General features: G+C 49.8%; 2 protein-coding genes across 7 annotated transcripts in view; one reads left to right on the forward strand and one right to left on the reverse strand.

Annotated features, from left to right (window-relative positions):
- Positions 1-3,498: 3,498 nt before the first annotated feature.
- Positions 3,499-16,890, forward strand: part of LOC130704760 (uncharacterized) — a 28,317-nt gene continuing 14,925 nt past the window's right edge. The window contains exons 1-3 of one of the 5 annotated variants that reach the window (XR_009005231.1): positions 3,499-4,634; positions 6,708-6,821; positions 9,622-10,017. Coding sequence is in view for 2 of the 5 variants with exons in the window: in XM_057528060.1 (XP_057384043.1) it covers positions 12,929-13,588 (660 nt within the window). In the remaining 3 variants the exon portion in view is untranslated. Of the gene's footprint in view, positions 4,635-6,707; positions 6,822-8,920; positions 9,448-9,621; positions 10,018-10,038; positions 15,068-16,890 lie in introns of those variants that run through there. The other 4 variants (XR_009005232.1, XM_057528060.1, XM_057528061.1 and 1 more) reach the window with 4 other exon arrangements.
- SMOC2 (SPARC related modular calcium binding 2) overlaps positions 15,057-16,890 on the reverse strand; it is a 157,297-nt gene continuing 155,463 nt past the window's right edge. For both annotated transcript variants that reach the window (XM_057528059.1, XM_057528058.1), the window contains exon 13: positions 15,057-16,727. In XM_057528059.1, coding sequence (XP_057384042.1) covers positions 16,710-16,727 — 18 coding nt within the window. In that variant the 3' untranslated portion in view covers positions 15,057-16,709. The remainder of the gene's footprint in view (positions 16,728-16,890) is intronic.

A 16,890-nucleotide genomic window follows, 5' to 3' on the forward strand; every position in this document is an offset into this window, starting at 1 on the left:
GTGCGCTTTAGGGTCATTACATGTTTTCTTTTTTTTTCTTAAGTTCCTCCATTCAGCTGGAAATAAATCCGTCAAGCTGTGTTCCTCGTATGCAGGTGCCTCACCCACAGTGGGTTGTGTGTGACTGTGCAAAACGCTGGAAGCACCTTTGGGTTAAAAGTCATTTCTCTCTACAATGGCCTTAAAGGGGGTTTGGAGAAGAACAGGGCGAAAGAGAGAGAGTTTGGACTTGTTTCCCTGGAGACTGCATCTCCTTCCTGTTGTGCCCCCGCACCGTCCGGAGACCACCCCTCCCCGTGACGATGAGCTGTGGGAGCCCAGAGACGGCAGGGAGACGATGGGTCGATCAGCCCAGGGCTGTCCCCAAGCTGTGAGTGTCACTCGCGTCGGCCAGGAGCCGCCAGCTCCCCGCTGCAAGGCAGAGGAAGCTACAGGTACCACCTGGGCCCCAAATGGCCCACCTTGGATTGCTTCCGTGACCCGGGGGTCTGAGAGGTGTGTGGGCTGCGAGTTTGAACACGGGGACCAGGTCCAGGTGCCCAGGCCCACTGAGGGCACAGCTAATCAATCACAACCTCACCCTTGGGATGCAGTAAGTGTGAACCACATCCTGCCAGAGTTCCCATACAGCCGTCTCCTGGTGGAAGAGTCCAGAATAGTGGTGCAAGTGTGAAATGCCTGAAAACCATCTTCCTCTTTGTCCGCTGGACGCCTGGGCTTCCACGAGGGATCGCGGGTTATGAGCGTGCAGCTCGGGCGGGACATGCACCCTGGCTGGATGGACACAAAGCCCCTGTTTTCTCTGGCTCTCAGCTCCGTGGTCCCATCGCCATTACTGGTGACATCAGTGCGGTGGGTGCCTTTAGCTGGGAGAAGCCGAATGAGATGATAGAAAGATCACGTGCTTTTTGGCAAAGCCAGTCCCTCTGTTTCCTGACGGAGCCTCGATGTGGTGGGCGCTCAGTGCCTGGTCAATGGGTAAAAGGGTGTGAGATGAATTTTATGTGTCAGGTTGACCAGGCCATGTTACCCAGTTTTGCGTCAAACAGGAGCCGAGATGTCGATGTGAAGGTATTTTTAGATGAGATTAACATTTAGGTCAGTTGACTTTGATAAAGCAGACGACCCTCATAAGGTGCGTGGGCCTCATCCAAGCAGTTGAAGACACTAAGAGAAAAGACGGACGTTCCCTAAAGTGGAAGGAATTCTGCCAGCAGACTCAGTTCTTCCCCGGGTCTCCAGCTACACACACACACACACAATAGGTCTGTTTCTCTGGAGAACGGTGACTGATACAATGAGTAAGAAACCAATTAAAATCTCCAGCGAGGGGCGGACGGCTCCAGTTCTCGGCCTGACCAGCCACAGGCCCGCTCGCTGGTGTCGATCGTGACCTGTGCACAGCAGAGACTTGATGTGCATTTGTTGACTGAACGAGAGGACAAAGTGCAGACCCCACAGCCTTCATCTGTGGTCCTCGAAGCAGACCAAGGAGCAAGGACGGGGGGCAGGTAATCAACTTGAGGAGGGAGCATTTAATTCCAAGGACCCTCTGAGGGATCTTGTAAAATGTTCCTCGAAATCACCCCGCTTTGAGTTGTGGAAGGTGGGCGTTAATCCAGCCACCTCTGCCCTTCCTGGCTTCGGGGTTACCCCACGGCAGCCTCGGTCTGCCTCTCGAGGGGCTGGGCGTTACCATGGGCCGTGAGGCCGGCCTGTGGCAGAAAAGCAGGAGGGCCACACTGGTGGGAAGCGGTGAGCTCGAGGGGTCCCAGCCCTGCTCGGACGAGCTCAGCTGTGGGCCAGGGCGCTGGGGACACAGGACACGATCAACAGCAGCTGCTTCACTGACCCCTGCGAGCCCGTTGTCCACAGAAACTCCCTGCTTTGAAATGTGGAAGAACATGACACAAAAGCGTAGAAATATAGAGGAGTCCCAAGCAGCAGGACATGGATCAATCGGAAATTTAGGGCCAACAGTGGACCTTACCTGAGGACACCTGACACTCCCTGTAAATGAAGGTCACGTGGTGAGAGGGCTGGTGAGGAAGAAGTTGCTTCTCTACTCTGGAAGAAGCACAGGCCTGACCCTCCTCCTCCTCTCTGACCAAGCTTCCATCCTCGGGGGCAGAAAGCAGACCCCTGCCCTTCCGGGCAAGGTAGCTGGCCCAGCCCAGCCACGACCGATGAGGCCGGCGCCTCTCCCAGCTCAGGGACGCAGGCATTGCCCTCCTTCCTACACTCATGCAGACCTTCGAAAGTTATTCCATCACTTCATTTTTGAGCACAGTTTTCTGATGAATACGTAATTTAGCTCTACGTAACTGTGCACAGCATTTAACCGCATACATCCTAAGCCCGGCTTAAGTACATGACAGGTCCAGACAGTCTTTATGGGTAAATAGCACAACAACAGAAGAATGGGCAAAATTACCTAATAGGCCCTTTCCATCACCAATTCCTTTCATCTCTTTAAAAGAAACTAATTGCAACCTTGACTCTTGCCATCTGATGGGAATTCCATATCCCAAGCGCGTGGAGTCTGTACGAGAAACCAGTTAAAAAGTGAAAGCTTTTAGCTTTGTTTGCCGTCAGCCTAGCATACGTGTTGGGCTCCAAGCTTTTTGCAAGACTTGTCATGCCTTCCACGTAAATGTTTCAATAAAATGTCAAGGCAACAGAGAGGCCATTATTATTATTTCACCTCTAGATCTATAGCAGGGCATGAGAGCATTTGAACATGAAAATAGACCTAAGAAAAATATACATTAACGCTCATGTGATAATTTAAGCCGTATGCTTCATGTTTTACATATATGATTGATGCCAACCCAAAGCAAAGTTCCGTTTAAAACAGTCACAGCTGTCAATGAGCACTCATTTCACATTTGCATGTTTTAAAGAATTCCAGGGCAGTGGAATATGGAACTCATTGTCTTGTAACCATTTTCTCTTGTGATCCCATAATACTGCTTAGCTTTTGAAATAACCCACAAGAGTGAGTGTGCCTTGGGATGACTCACCCTGGCCTTCAGGCTCGCATTCAACTGGTTGTTTTTCGTTGGAGATATTTCTTTTTTTTTTTTTTTTTTTTTTTTTTTTTTAATTTTATTTATTTATTTATTTATGGCTGTGTTGGGTCTTCGTTTCTGTGTGAGGGCTTTCTCCAGTTGCGGCAAGTGGGGACCACTCTTCATCGCGGCGCGCGGGCCTCTCACCATCGCGCCCTCTCCCGTTGCGGAGCACAGGCTCCAGACGCGCAGGCTCAGCAATTGTGGCTCACGGGCTTAGTCACTCCGCGGCATGTGGGATCCTCCCAGACCAGGGCTCGAACCCGCGTCCCCTGCATTGGCAGGCAGATTCTCAACCACTGCGCCACCAGGGAAGCCCCGTTGGAGATATTTCTGAGTCACAATGGAATTACATGAATTGTATCTGGGGAAGTCTCCTGGGACCACGAGAAAGTCAAAGCCCAAGACTGATTATTATCTCCAGAGCAGAGAGGAGGAAAGACCGTTACAAATCCGCCATGAGCTGATACTCTTGATGGATCCCCTCGTTTAACCAGAGACAGACGGCATCACTCGAGTCAGTTCAGGATGAGGGGCACCGTCCACGCGAGATGCTGGGGGCCTCGCAGATCCTGGGGGCCTCGCGGATCCTGGGACGGCTGAGGGCTTCTGGCCTCGCATGGCCTCGGAGCCGCAGGGACACAGAGGGCCGTGTCCCCGGTCACAGGACCCAGGCACAGAGAGGACCCGGACACGCACGTCCCCAGGGACGCACGGCTCCTGGATTGACCAGAGAAACGTGCCTCTCTGATCGTCTCCTTGAAAACCGGGCCAAACTCAGCTGGGAAAAGTCATGCCTGTCTTTGCTTCTGTGCCCAGAATTCTGCCAGCTGAGCGCTGACGTGGCTTCCTAACCCTGCACAGTGATGAAACAAGAAAGAACCTGCCATGTTCCTCAGCTGAAAGGAAATAATGCACGGAGGGAGGGCACCAGAGTTTCATTAGGAAACACTTTTGCATTTTGCTGGGAAATATGAATACTTCACAATGCTTGAAAGACGAATGAGAGACTAGAAACTGCAGGGGCAACAGCTGGGGTTCCGATGTGTGTGAAGGAAACTGAGCAAGAAGGTCATGGAGGTCATGGCTGAGCAATGAGAGTCCTTTCCTTGAGAACGGTTTTCTGATGCAAACACACAACCCTCTGTCATCCTGAACTGTTCTGCTGTAGCGACAGGACAGGCACCTGAGCGCGAGGGGGGACGGGATGGTGGGCAGGCCACCTCCCGCCCCTGTAGTCAGCTCGGGCCAGGACTCGCGGAATGCTTGTCCTGCACGCGGTGCTGGCTGAGGTGCGGCCTCATCCACAGCGGACGCGGGCGGGGCCTACGGGCCTCAGGGTGAGTGAGGCAGAAAACCCGAGACAGGTCCAGGCAAAGGAAAGAAAGGAGGCAGTGCGTCCCCTCCCAGGAGGGCCCAGGCCGGGGTCTCCAGAAAAAAACGCCACGCTGGGGTCTGCTTGAACAAGCAGGGTCCCGAGGAGATTTCCAAGGAGAACACGGCCTCTGCATCTGTGGGAAGCCGGGAAACCAGGGGAGACAAGAGAGACTCACACACCCAGAGGTGAGACCCTGCAGGAGAGCGGATGCTCGGCCGGCATCTGTCACCTGTTTCTGCCTCGGTTTCCCCTATTTCTCGATTCTACAGCATCCGAAGTCTTCTTGCATCCTCTCGCTTCTTCTGGGCCGTCCCCTCCTCTCTTCCTCTGCAGTCTTCCCCCCGCCCCCCATTCCTTCTTCCTTCCTTGGTTTATTTCCTATTTGGGAAACTAAGATTTTCCCAGGACCACAGGCCGTTTGCGCTGCCGGGAGGGCAGACACTGCTCCGTCTTTTCCCGAGTTGGTCGAACCCCGTCTGGCGCAGCTCCAGCAGCCGTGAGCCCCCCGTGGACCTTTGGGGCAGCTGTGAAACTGGGTCTCCTGGGAATGGCCCTGCAGTTCAGGTGACCACATGGAGGTGGTGGCCTGGGGCAGCTGAGTCCTGATAAGCAGGTCATATCGCAGCACCCCCAGCTCCGGGTAAGCCCTCCCTGTGTGAGTTTGTAGATGCCACAGTCCCTGAGTTCATTGGTCCCCTGAAGCCTCAAAGGCTTTGCACTGCAAGTTTATTGTGAGCATTTTGACAATGTATAATCTAAGAGTGAAAAATAGTGAGCCAGCTGCAGGTGTAATTCACAGTAGCTGTTTTTAACGGAGTAGTTAGTCGGTGCCTGTTGTTTCACTAAATGCTGTATATATACCACATCCCACTGAATCACCCAGAACCCCCTGATCTTGGCTCAGTTTCCAGATGCAGAAACTGAAGCTCAGACTCAGAACAGTGTGATTCCAGAAAAGGACAGAGCCTCTCAGGCTTCCGTGTCTGAGCTTTGGTGTTGACTCTGAAGGAAGGCAGGGATCCGAATGGGCAGAGGAAAGAAGATTAGGGAAAAATTATCAACACAGATAATATCTTGCTCTTGGAGTTCCCGAGACTCTCAGGTATCAGGCGTCTCAAGCACTGTAGGGTGTTGGTAATATGGCCGTTCAATTCCAATAAGGCTCCAGTAGAAAGGACCTCTAATGGGATGTCTTCAACAAAAATGAATTATGCAGGAACTTCTGCTTTTAAGAAATAATTATTTTTTTTAACTACGACAGACCAAAGACTTCTGGGAACCACCAAAAAAAATTAAAATGAACACTTGGCTATTTCCTTCATCATCAATAGGTTTACAAAATAAATAAACAAAATTACTCTATCAGCCAAACATTCAAAAGATCTATTGTTATAAGAAATGAAATTTAAAAATATATTATGGAATTAGGTGTTGCTTAAAGCCTTAGTATATAAAACTTACAAAGAGAAATTCATCTCTGCTATGGTTCAGATCTCATCCTGCTGAAATCTGCTATTGACTTGCAAATATACATTGGTGTCTCCTTTAGCTTTTCATATTGAACTTTACCTATCCTGCACATGTACATCATGGGGGACCAGGAGCTGGCCTTTAATGTAAATGGTTTGTCCCTGTAGAGGGCAAGAGTCGAGGTAGGTTAGTTGAGGAGGGTCCTGAATCCTTAGGACTGTGTGACAGGCAGTGGGTGGGGTCCGATGCAGGCGCCGGTTCTGGTCACACACTCGACCTCGTGTAGTTTGCCGTCCACCCTTCTCCTGTCTGCTCCCCCCTCCAGGATTCCCCGCTGGCCCTCTCATCCGTCATTGTCACTACGTGCAAACCCTGCTCACCTGCCTGCTTCAGTTTATATCTGCTTTTTCTGCAACATTTCACCCAAGGGTTTCGCCTGGCCCTCCCGTTTACTTTTGTTTCTCACTTCTTGGTGAGTTGACATATAAACAGTCCCTTTAGAGAACCTGTCATGGACTGAATGTTCGTGCCCACCCCCCCTAATTTCCTGTGTTGAAGCGCTAACCCCCAGTGTGAGCGTATCGGGAGGTCTCAGCTAACTGCAGGTAGTGTCAGACCTGAACTGAACTGTAGGACACCCAGGTGGGTCCAGAGCACTGAAGCATTTGTTAGTGTCGGTAAAACACCACATGCTTGGTGTCAGAACTGTTGTGAGTAATAACAGTACAGAACCAGGTATGTATTTTCTATTTGATTTGTATTTTCCCATATCATCTATGATAATACAGGGATGCACGAACAAGAACAGGCCAGAGTGGAGAAGAGGAACAGTCAAGTGCTAAAAACGGGGTGTAGGTGATCAGACTGCCCCAGACCAGCTGCAGAAATAGAGACACCTGTGGGTAAGTTGCGGGGCGAGGGGGGGCGGGTATGGATTTTCTTTGTAAGGACAAAGAGATGCTCATCTCAGGATGAGAGAACCAAGGGGACAAGGAAATAGCGTTGTGTGATAAGGATGATTTTTCACGGTAACGTTTGGGCTGCACAAGGCACTGTGCTCACCCACTCAACCAGTCAAGCAAGTGAACAGGCCCCAGAACCCCCAAAACATTCACCGAGTGCCCACCACATGCCAGCCTCTGCGTTTGGAGCTGGAAACTCATGAGCGAGACGGGGGGAAGCTCTGCCCTCCTTGACTTCGGGACGGGCGTCGGAAGAGGACAAAAGGAATAAACAAATGAGTTGGCACACGTACACCCCGTCCGGAAGAGGGTGCAGCTCCAGGGCCCACGATGCTGGGAGTGGCGGGGTCACTGGATCAAGGGGTTAAAAATATCAGCTCCTGGAGGAGATGGCCGTGCACAACACCTGATGCCTCTGAAGGACCCGAGGTGACTCCAGGGGGACGATGTGAATGGCAGGAGAAGTGGCCACAGGGAAGTCCCCGCCCAGAGTCGGCATGACGGCTGGACCGGAGTGGCTTCACCCAGGATGGGAGTCTCTGCATGGAGTGTTTGGGTTTGGAATCGAAGCCGCGGTCCCTGCTGGCAGAGTGTGTGAGGGCGTGTTTCTCAGGCCTGGTCTGAGGAGGTGTGGGCTAGGCTCAGGGCTGGTGGAAATGAAGCTCACAGACCCAGGCAGGCCAGTCCCAGGCCTCACAGATGGAGCTGACAATGAGAAAGTGGTGTTTCCTGGGTTCCATCCTGATTTTCCCGTGGAGGCCCAGGGAGAGAGAAAGGGACATCCACAGGGGCTGGGGGGGCAGAAACCACCCCGGTCATCAGCTGGGGCCTCAGGCCAGAGAGACCCCCCGGCCACACCGCCCTCCTCGCCCCATCCCACTGTCCTGCCAGAGCATGGCTGATAACATCCCCGCCTGTGAGTCGAGAGCTCTGTCCACAAGGACTTGCACAGGACAGGACTTGGGGAGGAGAAGAAGGACAAAGGATCAAGAGAGGCTTTTCTCAGCTGGGAGACCTGAGAGCAGAATGAGAAGAGGGCCCACCATGAGAGGAGGAAGCCAGGTGACAGGTGTGCAGGAAGGGACGGCCCCAGAGCAGGCGAGGGTGCCGCCCGCCAGGGGGAGGAAGGGGCCGTCCCGCCCCACAGAGCGGGGAGAAGGACGTCAGCCCAGAGATCCGAGGGGTGGAGGAGAGGAAGTCTCCTAGCCACAGCCTTAAGGCAGGAGGTGCCCTGCCCGAGGTGCACAGGGAACGCTGGGGGTCGGGGAAGGAGCGGGGAAGGTGGGCCCAGAAAAAGGTATAAAATCATCCTGGAGGAGATGCGATGCAGAGCTGAGTCAGAAGAGTTCAGTGTCATCAGTGGGATGCTAAGTGGGGTGATTTTCTAAATCTTCTCCAGCCACGCCTCGCCGCCCGGGCATCGGGCGCAGGTAAAGCACATCTGGGTTTGCTCAGCACTGGAGCTCCGCCTGGCAGGTTCACAGGAGATGCTGCAGAGGTTGATGACATTGCAAAGGGGCAGGTGCTGAGGACCAGCCAGAGACGCTGCCCCGAGCAGAGAGGAAGGCTAAGGCCCAAGTGGGGACAAACCAAATGAGTCTGGTCAGGCCGGGCAGGATTTGTTCATGGGATTGGAAGGTTATTTCCAGGGTTCCCTCGGTTTGGAAGCAGCAGAAGCTGTGAGAGTGGACACGTGGATTTAGGGATGTGGAAGCGAGCCATCTGTAGAGACAGCAGGCCTAGGGAGGGGTGAACAGAAACGCTCGCGGCAGAAAATAACCAACGAGAACAGAGGCGTGGAGGGAACTGGGTGGAGGGGAGCCGGGGAGCCCGGGGCTAAAATGGTCAAGGAAGGCAAGGGGTGACCAGGAAGAGGCTGGCATCCGCCGGGGGACCAGATGGTAGAATCCTCAGGGCTTCCCTGCGAGGAGGGTTGAGGGGAAGGCTGTGGACATGTACAGAAGGACAGCACTGGCCCTCCCATGGGAAAGGGTCGCCTGCAACACCGTGGGACAGACATTAATGTTCTCCTTCTCCAGGGAGGAGACTGAGATTCAGAGAGGCTGGAAATTCTGCCCAAGATCACAAACTACTAGAGCAAGTGCAGGTCAAACAGCCCCCACCCAAGCCAACGGTCCGCCTGCAGGAAGGGGTCAGACTTCCACTGCCTTCTTTTAGAAAAGGGCATCATTCTCTCAGTAGCACTTGACACACATTAACGGAGTCTTCTGTGCTATCTCGCGGTACTAGGAATGCTTCAAAGAAGAAAATGTTATGACTGATGAGAGAACGGCAGGCCGGGGCACACCCAGCAGTGGGGCGCTCACAGGAGCCCTGGGATCCGAAACCAGGAGAGGTGCCCCGAGGCCGTATGACTGGGGTCCACCTCGCTCTCAGCATGTGTGGATTTGTCTCAGAAGAGAAAGTGTCCAAACCGAACACGTTTTAATTGATTGAAAACGCATCCAATTTATAATCAGATAAGGACCCTTTGGGCCCACTGCCCTAGGATAGCCACCTATGGGGCTTTTCAGCACCCTAGAGGTAACCAGCTGGGATTGGTAAAAGGTCTCCTTTCCAAGTTTTATTTACATGAACGATTTTCTTTTTAATAGTCAATGTGCGTTTCATCAACAAGATGGAATACAGCCTCCAAGCCTCATTCTCCAAAGAGGAAACTCTGGAAAATTTGTATGTTTAGCATTTAACAAAAAGATAAGTTGTTGTACATTTTTTTCAGGCATGAAATACTAAATAACATGAAAAATAGCAAGCCCACTGCAAATGTATTAAGTCGCATTTTTGTGCCTCAGCAAGAATATGAAAAATAGAAAAATCAAAAGAAAACAATTGCTGTTAACTAAGAGAAGGTAATGTGAAGAAGAAGATAAGTGAAGATAATGGAAACAAACTTATTGAGAAGAAAATATTAATTTAATCATGAAGCAGGTCTTGATTTGATGTGAACTGCTATCTACAGACAATTCTTTGCTGAATCTGAGGTTTTCAAAACAGTGGGCACCTGATTTAATGACATAACTGATGTTATTACAAACATGAGGTATCGTATCTAGAACTATATTCTTTAGTTGGCACATGGATTTTCAAACTTAAAAGGAGAAATAACAGATGGATGTATTCATCTCAAAATCTGCAGGTAAAGGAATTCTCGACAGCCCTTAGGGAGCTACAGTGAATTACAACTCAGCTCCTCCAATACAAAAACAGCACGTTTTGGAATGAATGGTTTCAGGTATGGGGGAAAAGTGAAATTGTTCACATTTGGGTGACAAAATAGTCAAACTGACTGACCAATGTGGAGAACCGCCTCCGAGATCAGACTTTATGCCGCAACCTGTGGAACCTGTGACAGAGATGGCTGGTCTGAGTTACAGAAGCTGGAGTTACAGCACCAAGCACTTCTCGCCTGCTGGGGGTCTGCCGATCTCCGAAAAGCTTCACCACCAAAGTTGCCAACTACCTTCTGCTATTATTTTCCTTTCTCTGTCTTGATAGAAGTAATGAATGACAGGATATAACTCATTTCTCAAGATTTCTTTGGACACACATATCTTCCAGGCAAATATATTAGGAAAAGTAAAAATAACAGTAACTAAAGGTAAAGAGAAAGGGATAAAATGGAAGACAGAATCTTACTATAAAATCTATTTATTATTTAAGATTTCATGGCATAATGGGACCATTTTCATCCATCCAAAAAGTAGTTTTTGAGCCTTTCATGTGATTACTACGTGCTGTGGGGAATAGAAATGTCTTAGTCAGAGGCTCTGCTTCAGGGACCTGACAACATACAAGTGCACATTTAGGGAGGATTCTATGACCCAGGTGCAGTGGTTCTGGTTTGTTCCAACCTGGGGAATGCTAAGTGCTGCAGGACCACCAGAAAGAGCAGCCTTTCGTTACAGGTTTGAACATCAGAATTGATAGGTTCTGCTTTTATTTTATTCCTCTCTCCCAAGCCAGGGAAGGACTTGAATTTAAGGCTCAGCGAGTATAGAGTCAGTGTCAGAAAGTCTAGAAGTTGTCTGCAGAAACCTCTCAGGACCACCAACCAAACCAACATCCTAAACTTATTTCAAAACACATTTAAATTATTTACTTTATCTTACTTCTAGAAATGTTTATTTTATTATAACAGGGCTCAGTTAATAACATTGCTTACCAAATTAGAAAGACCATTTTCTTGTATGAAAAAGCAAAGAGTTTGACATAGTCTGAGTAATAAAACTCAGCTTCTCTGTTCTAATACTCAGAGCATCATGAATATGTAAATTTAAACTGAAACATTCAAGGTGGTTCCCTCAGGCACACTTACAAGATCTTAGGAAGCGAAAAAAAGGCACCTCTCCTCTGAAATACGGCAGCCACAGAAGACTGGAAACGCAACACGTAGGCAGGCTGGTCAGGAGTGTAAAAATCCATCTTTTATTAACAAAGAAGCCATCTATTGACTGAGCATAATTTCAGCTGCAACTGAAAGAAACCAAATGTTTGTTCTAAAGGTAAAATATTAATAACAAGGTGTATGAAACCTTTCCGCTATGAAACACACATGGCTTGAGTTAACTGGTCAGCTTTATCAGAAAAGAGCAAGCATTCAGATGCCCAAGGAAACTGGACAGAAAGAAGACATTTATTTCACATAAGATGTAGAAGACGGAGTAAACACCATGTGTCCTGAATGAACTGTTAAGTGTCAGAGGGTGGGCGTGGCAATGCCCCCCCCCTGCTTCTTGGGCAGCCAGCCCCGTGTCTCACCCTGTCCTGGGCAGCAAGTGTACAGTTAAAACTCTGAAGCTGGAGATGCAAAGAAGAGATGTCGGTGGCCAGGGAAATTCAGCAGACACCTGCTAAATGGGGCTCAGGACAAATAAAACATAACATGCGCCATGTGCAGCTGGCCTCTTGTCTTGGCCCGAGGCCCTCCACCATGTCCGGTCCCTGATGAAGACACTTGCCCCTCCAGCCAGTGCCCGGGACAAGGCCTCGCTCTAAAGACGGCAGAACAAACCCAAGGGGCCTGGGAGGCCGAGGCCCGGGATGCTGGTTGCCTCCACCCTGAGCTGACTGATTTCTGTCTGTCTGCTTCCTGAGTGAGAAAAATGGCTCTTTTGCCACCATGACGTGGCTTCCTATTTTCTATTTCTTATAAATGAAGTCAATTCCCCACGATAGAGGAGTCTGAATAAACTTCCATCCCTGCCATGTTTAAAGAGTCTCCTCCTTTAGGGAAAGACCTGCAGTTTTTATCCTGCTGTGCAGGGTTCAGGGTTTTGGATTCAAGCTTTCCCGTCCTTTGGACTCTCTGAAGAGGAAGATTCAGAACCATGTGATACAGGACTGTACTGACCCCCGTGTGACTGCACAGTGCCACTTGTGGAGTGCCTGCTTATACAGCGGGCTGCGCGCATGATCTACGCCGGTTGCACAGCCCTGAGAGGGAGGGGTGGAAACCTCTCTCTATGGGTGGGAGGCCCAGTTCCATCCGCTTCCCCGCATGACTCCTGCTTCCTCTCCGTCCGAGGCGGCATGCCGATGTGCACCCCTTCCTTCCATCTGCACCACCACACGTGGAGCTTTGCTGCCCCCAGGTTCAGGATGCACTTGTGTGCTGGACTGCAGCTGGGCACAATCTCCAACACTCAACAGCGTCTACGTCCACGAGTTACCAGGGCCTCCGGGTGGGCGGTGTGTGCTTCCCTGCCCATGACCTGCTCGGAGCCCCATGATGGTCCACAGATGTGAGCAGACAGGCTACAAGCTGAAGCTTGAAATGCGCTCATGCAGTTGGGTGCATCACCCTGTGCTTTAGCCACAACCACAGAGATACGCCCCAAAGGCCCACTCGTCCCGGGCCAGGCGTGAGCCATGGGGGCAGGTCCAGCCAAGCCCAGACAACCCAGCCAACATGCACTGGGTGACAAGAATAAACAGGGTGGTTTTAGGCCATGGAGCTTTGGGGTGGCTTGTTCACAGCTTTATAGTAAATGAAGAATGAAGCTTTTTAGAATGAAGAAATATCAAAAATGTCTAAATATCTAATTAGTCAAAAATCTTTACAAATTTTGGCCCATGTAGTAGTAAATGGTATTAGGGAGAAAATCATCACCACCATCACCACCATCATCACCATCACCACCATCACCATCATCACCATCATCACCACCACCATCACCACCATCATAATCACCATCATCACCACCACCATCACCACCATCATAATCACCATCATCACCATCATCACCACCTTCACCATCACCTTCATCACTACCACCACCATCATAATCACCATCATCACCACCACCATCATCACCACCACCATCATCATCACCATCACCACCACCAGCATCACCATCATCACCATCACCATCATCACCACCACCATCATCACCATCATCACCATCACCATCATCATCACCATCATCACCACCACCATCATCATCACCATCACCAACACCACCATCATCACCATCACCACCACCATCATCACCACCATCATCACAACCATCACTGTCACCGTCATCACCATCACCACCATCACTATCACCACCACCATCATTATCATCACCATCATCACTATCACCATCCCCACCATCACCACCATCACCATCATCAGCATCATCATCATCATCGTCATGATTACCGCCATTTCAACTACCACCATCACCATCACCACAGACCACTGAGCTTCGCGCTGTCTACATTCTTACTTTCTCTCTGGAGTAGCTTTGTTGTTTATATGATTCGGTGTCCACTTGGCAGTTTATGATTATGGCGGTCATTTCTGCACGTTGATTACAAAAAGTTGACACCTTTCATCTCGATAACTTTAAAGAATTCTGGATGTGACGTTCACGGGCATGATTTATGAGTTGGTCAGTGCACTTCTAAATAATCTCCCACTTGGAGATTTTTGACAAGGATGCAGGAGAGCATTTTTAAACATGAGAAGGAGGCGAGGGGAGGTTCGGTGGGGAGGCAACTATCCCTAAAAACAGCTACACCAGGTACGTAAGGGAAACAATTTCCGTTTCGGATTTGAAATCTTAATACTTCGCAATAAGAGCCACCTGCTCCAGCCCCGGCGCACCGGCCCGCTGCCTCCGGGGCTCCACCTCACCCCTGCCTTGGGTCAGCCTCTCAGCCTCCGTGGGCCCCGCGTCCTCTCCCGCCTGCTCCAGAACCAGTCCAACCTCCGCCCCTCGAGGAGCGTTTCCTCTTAATCCCTTTCCAGCAACGTCTTGACTGCACAATTGAAATGCTAAGGTTGAGTTTTACAAAGATCACACTTTTCTGAGTGAGAAAAAACTAGTGTGGGGCACAGGGAGATTTACCAGGAAGGACCAGGGAGTCCTGGAGGAAGCAAGACCAGCTAAGAAGCTGCTGCAGTGACCACACCATGACTGACCACAGTTAACGCTGCTGTTTGGTGTATTTGAAAACTACCAAGAAAGTAGATCCTAAAAGTTCTCATCACCAGGAACAAAAAAAAACAACTTTTTTTGTATCTATGTGAGATGCTGGATGTTATCTAAACTTACTGTGACAACCACTTCTCAGGACATGGAAGTCAAATCATTATGCCGCGCACCTTACCCTAACACAGTGGCGTATGTCAATTACCTCGCAACAAAACTGAGAGAAGCAGCAGCTACTGCAATGGTCCAGGTGAGATATAATGAGCGTCTAATCAAGGGCGGACACTGGGTCTGGAGACTGGGGCTGGGGACCAAGAGACGTGGCCTGACAGGGTCTCTGGCGGTGTGACTTGTGAACAGCATCAGCTTTAAACCACAACAAGAACCTGTTCTGTCTCTTCCGTGGTCCACACAGCTTCCGGCAAAACGGGAAGTCCTCCTAGCCCTCGGTACCTAGTGAGTGGACGGCTGCTTCCCATCACGAGGGCAAACACTTGCACCCTCTGTGCCAGGCCCTCACCCTTTACACACATGGATACACGTAACCTTCACCCAGGGGTGCATGCCACTGTCATCCCTGTTGATAGAGCAGGAGACTGAAGCCCCCAAAGGCTAAGTAACTTGTCCCAAGTCCCATGGCCAGAGGGGCAGAACCAGGGTTCACCTTCACTCCAGCCCAGGGTCCCTGCCTTGCTTGCCAATGGTAAACATGCTCAGAACGAAGCAAGAGGCCAAGTATGGTTTTGATAGCATATTTTATTTTAATCTAAGAAAAATGATTAAATTCAAAGTTCAGAAATATAAAAGATCATCCAATAAATTTAGGATCCTGTTTCTTAAACAATGGTGACACACACTGGAGCTGGTTTTGTGTTTCCAAAGTTTCTGTTTTGACTTTTGCACGGTTTAAATGAGACGCCTCTTGAAACGTCTTCATGCAAATTCAAGATCGTTTGACACAACATGTGTTGGGCGGTCTGGGGCCGTGAAGATTTTTTTCCCAAACCAAAAGCTAGAGCCGAGACAGAGTCACAGCGTGTCACCCCAGCTCCGGGGCTGTCCCCTAAATGCTTCATGGAGCCCGTGGGCACATCTGCGGAGGCCGGGGTCCAGCTCTGAGACGGGCAGCCGGCTGTCCCGAGGGCCTGCTCTGCTGTTCACAGTGGGGCATTCAGCTCCCCACCCGCCCCTCTCAAGTCCCATTCGAACGAATTTCCCATCGGCAAACCCTTGAGCCCTTGAGGCCGCCAGGAAAGAAGAAGGGAGGGTGGGGGACCCACAGGCCTTTGTCCCCGGCTGCCAAGATCAAGACCCAGGCACAGCTTCGCCTGGCTGTGCCTTCTTTAAGGGGACTGTTCATAATTTGTTCAGGGGACAGTTTTACCTTCCGGGGGGCCCCTGGGTGGGCCACGGTCGGATGGGTAGGGGCCAGGTGTAAGAGAAAAAGCAGGCTGACAAGCGTGTTTAGCTGGCTTCGTCAGGTCATGATTAAATTTACTTTTCTGAACGATGGACCCCTTCATGCTGCCTCAGAAATGCAGAAAGAATTCTCTAGCGTTTACTGCATGAATAATCTGAGCCCGAGGCAAAACTCAAACAGAAGCTTGCAGTGGAAAAAGCAGGTACAGCATAGGACCCAGACATCGGGGACAAAGACAAGCCATCCCGTTGCACCCTGTCCAAATTCCAGACCCACAAAATCTGCAAGCAGAATAAAACAGTTGTTTTTCACCGCCAAAAAAAAAAAAAAAAAAAAAGAGTTTGAAAAACCTTCTTTTCTACCAGGGCACTACCTGTAAAGATTACTTTAGTGGTTGGGTAACTCATTGCGTGAGCGAGAACTCTGGAAGGAAAACCAACAAACTAACACAAAATCCCAAGAAACAAAAAGACCCATGCACTCATTAACTGCAAGACGAAGACAGCAGTTGATTACAAACTTCTATGACGCCATGAAGCTTCCAACATGGATTCAGTGATGCTGCCAGGGCAGGAGATTTCCAACGATGCCAACCTGGCGAGACTATTAGTAACGGCCCCGGTAAGGAGATACAGGCCTGGAGCCAGAGCGCCTTCGGCCAAGGCTTCTGCCAGGTTAACATGCGTAGGAGGAAGAAATTAAGCTTAAATCCATTCAAAGTACATCTCCACCAACTACAGATTTTAAAGGTCAAAGAAGGACACATACATTGTATGTGATTACTTTTCTGAAGCCAGCCTTTCCATTTTCACAGATTAAAGCCATCTGTTTAAATATCTCATTTCTACAAAGTGAATTTACAGTTAAAGTACAAAGTGCAATACTATGTGTTTGTTTTGGTTTTTTTAATTGCTTTTTGGTGAGGGAGTCGGTCACGTGTCTAGGACCCGCCGTGGATGTGTCAGTCATTTATCCTTGCTTCCTTGGCTGAAAAAAAGACAAAAAAGAGATGCATTAAGACATTTGCATCACTCATCTCTGAAGACGAAGACTTGCCTCTTAGGAACAAAATAAACCCAGCTGGTAACAACAAGGAAAAAAAGCAATATTTTAAAATAGATGTGAAAAGAAAGAGTGCTTTATTTGGGGT

This window comes from Balaenoptera acutorostrata, chromosome 14 (genome assembly GCF_949987535.1).
Source record: "Balaenoptera acutorostrata chromosome 14, mBalAcu1.1, whole genome shotgun sequence".
NCBI classification, from domain to species: Eukaryota; Metazoa; Chordata; class Mammalia; order Artiodactyla; family Balaenopteridae; genus Balaenoptera; species Balaenoptera acutorostrata.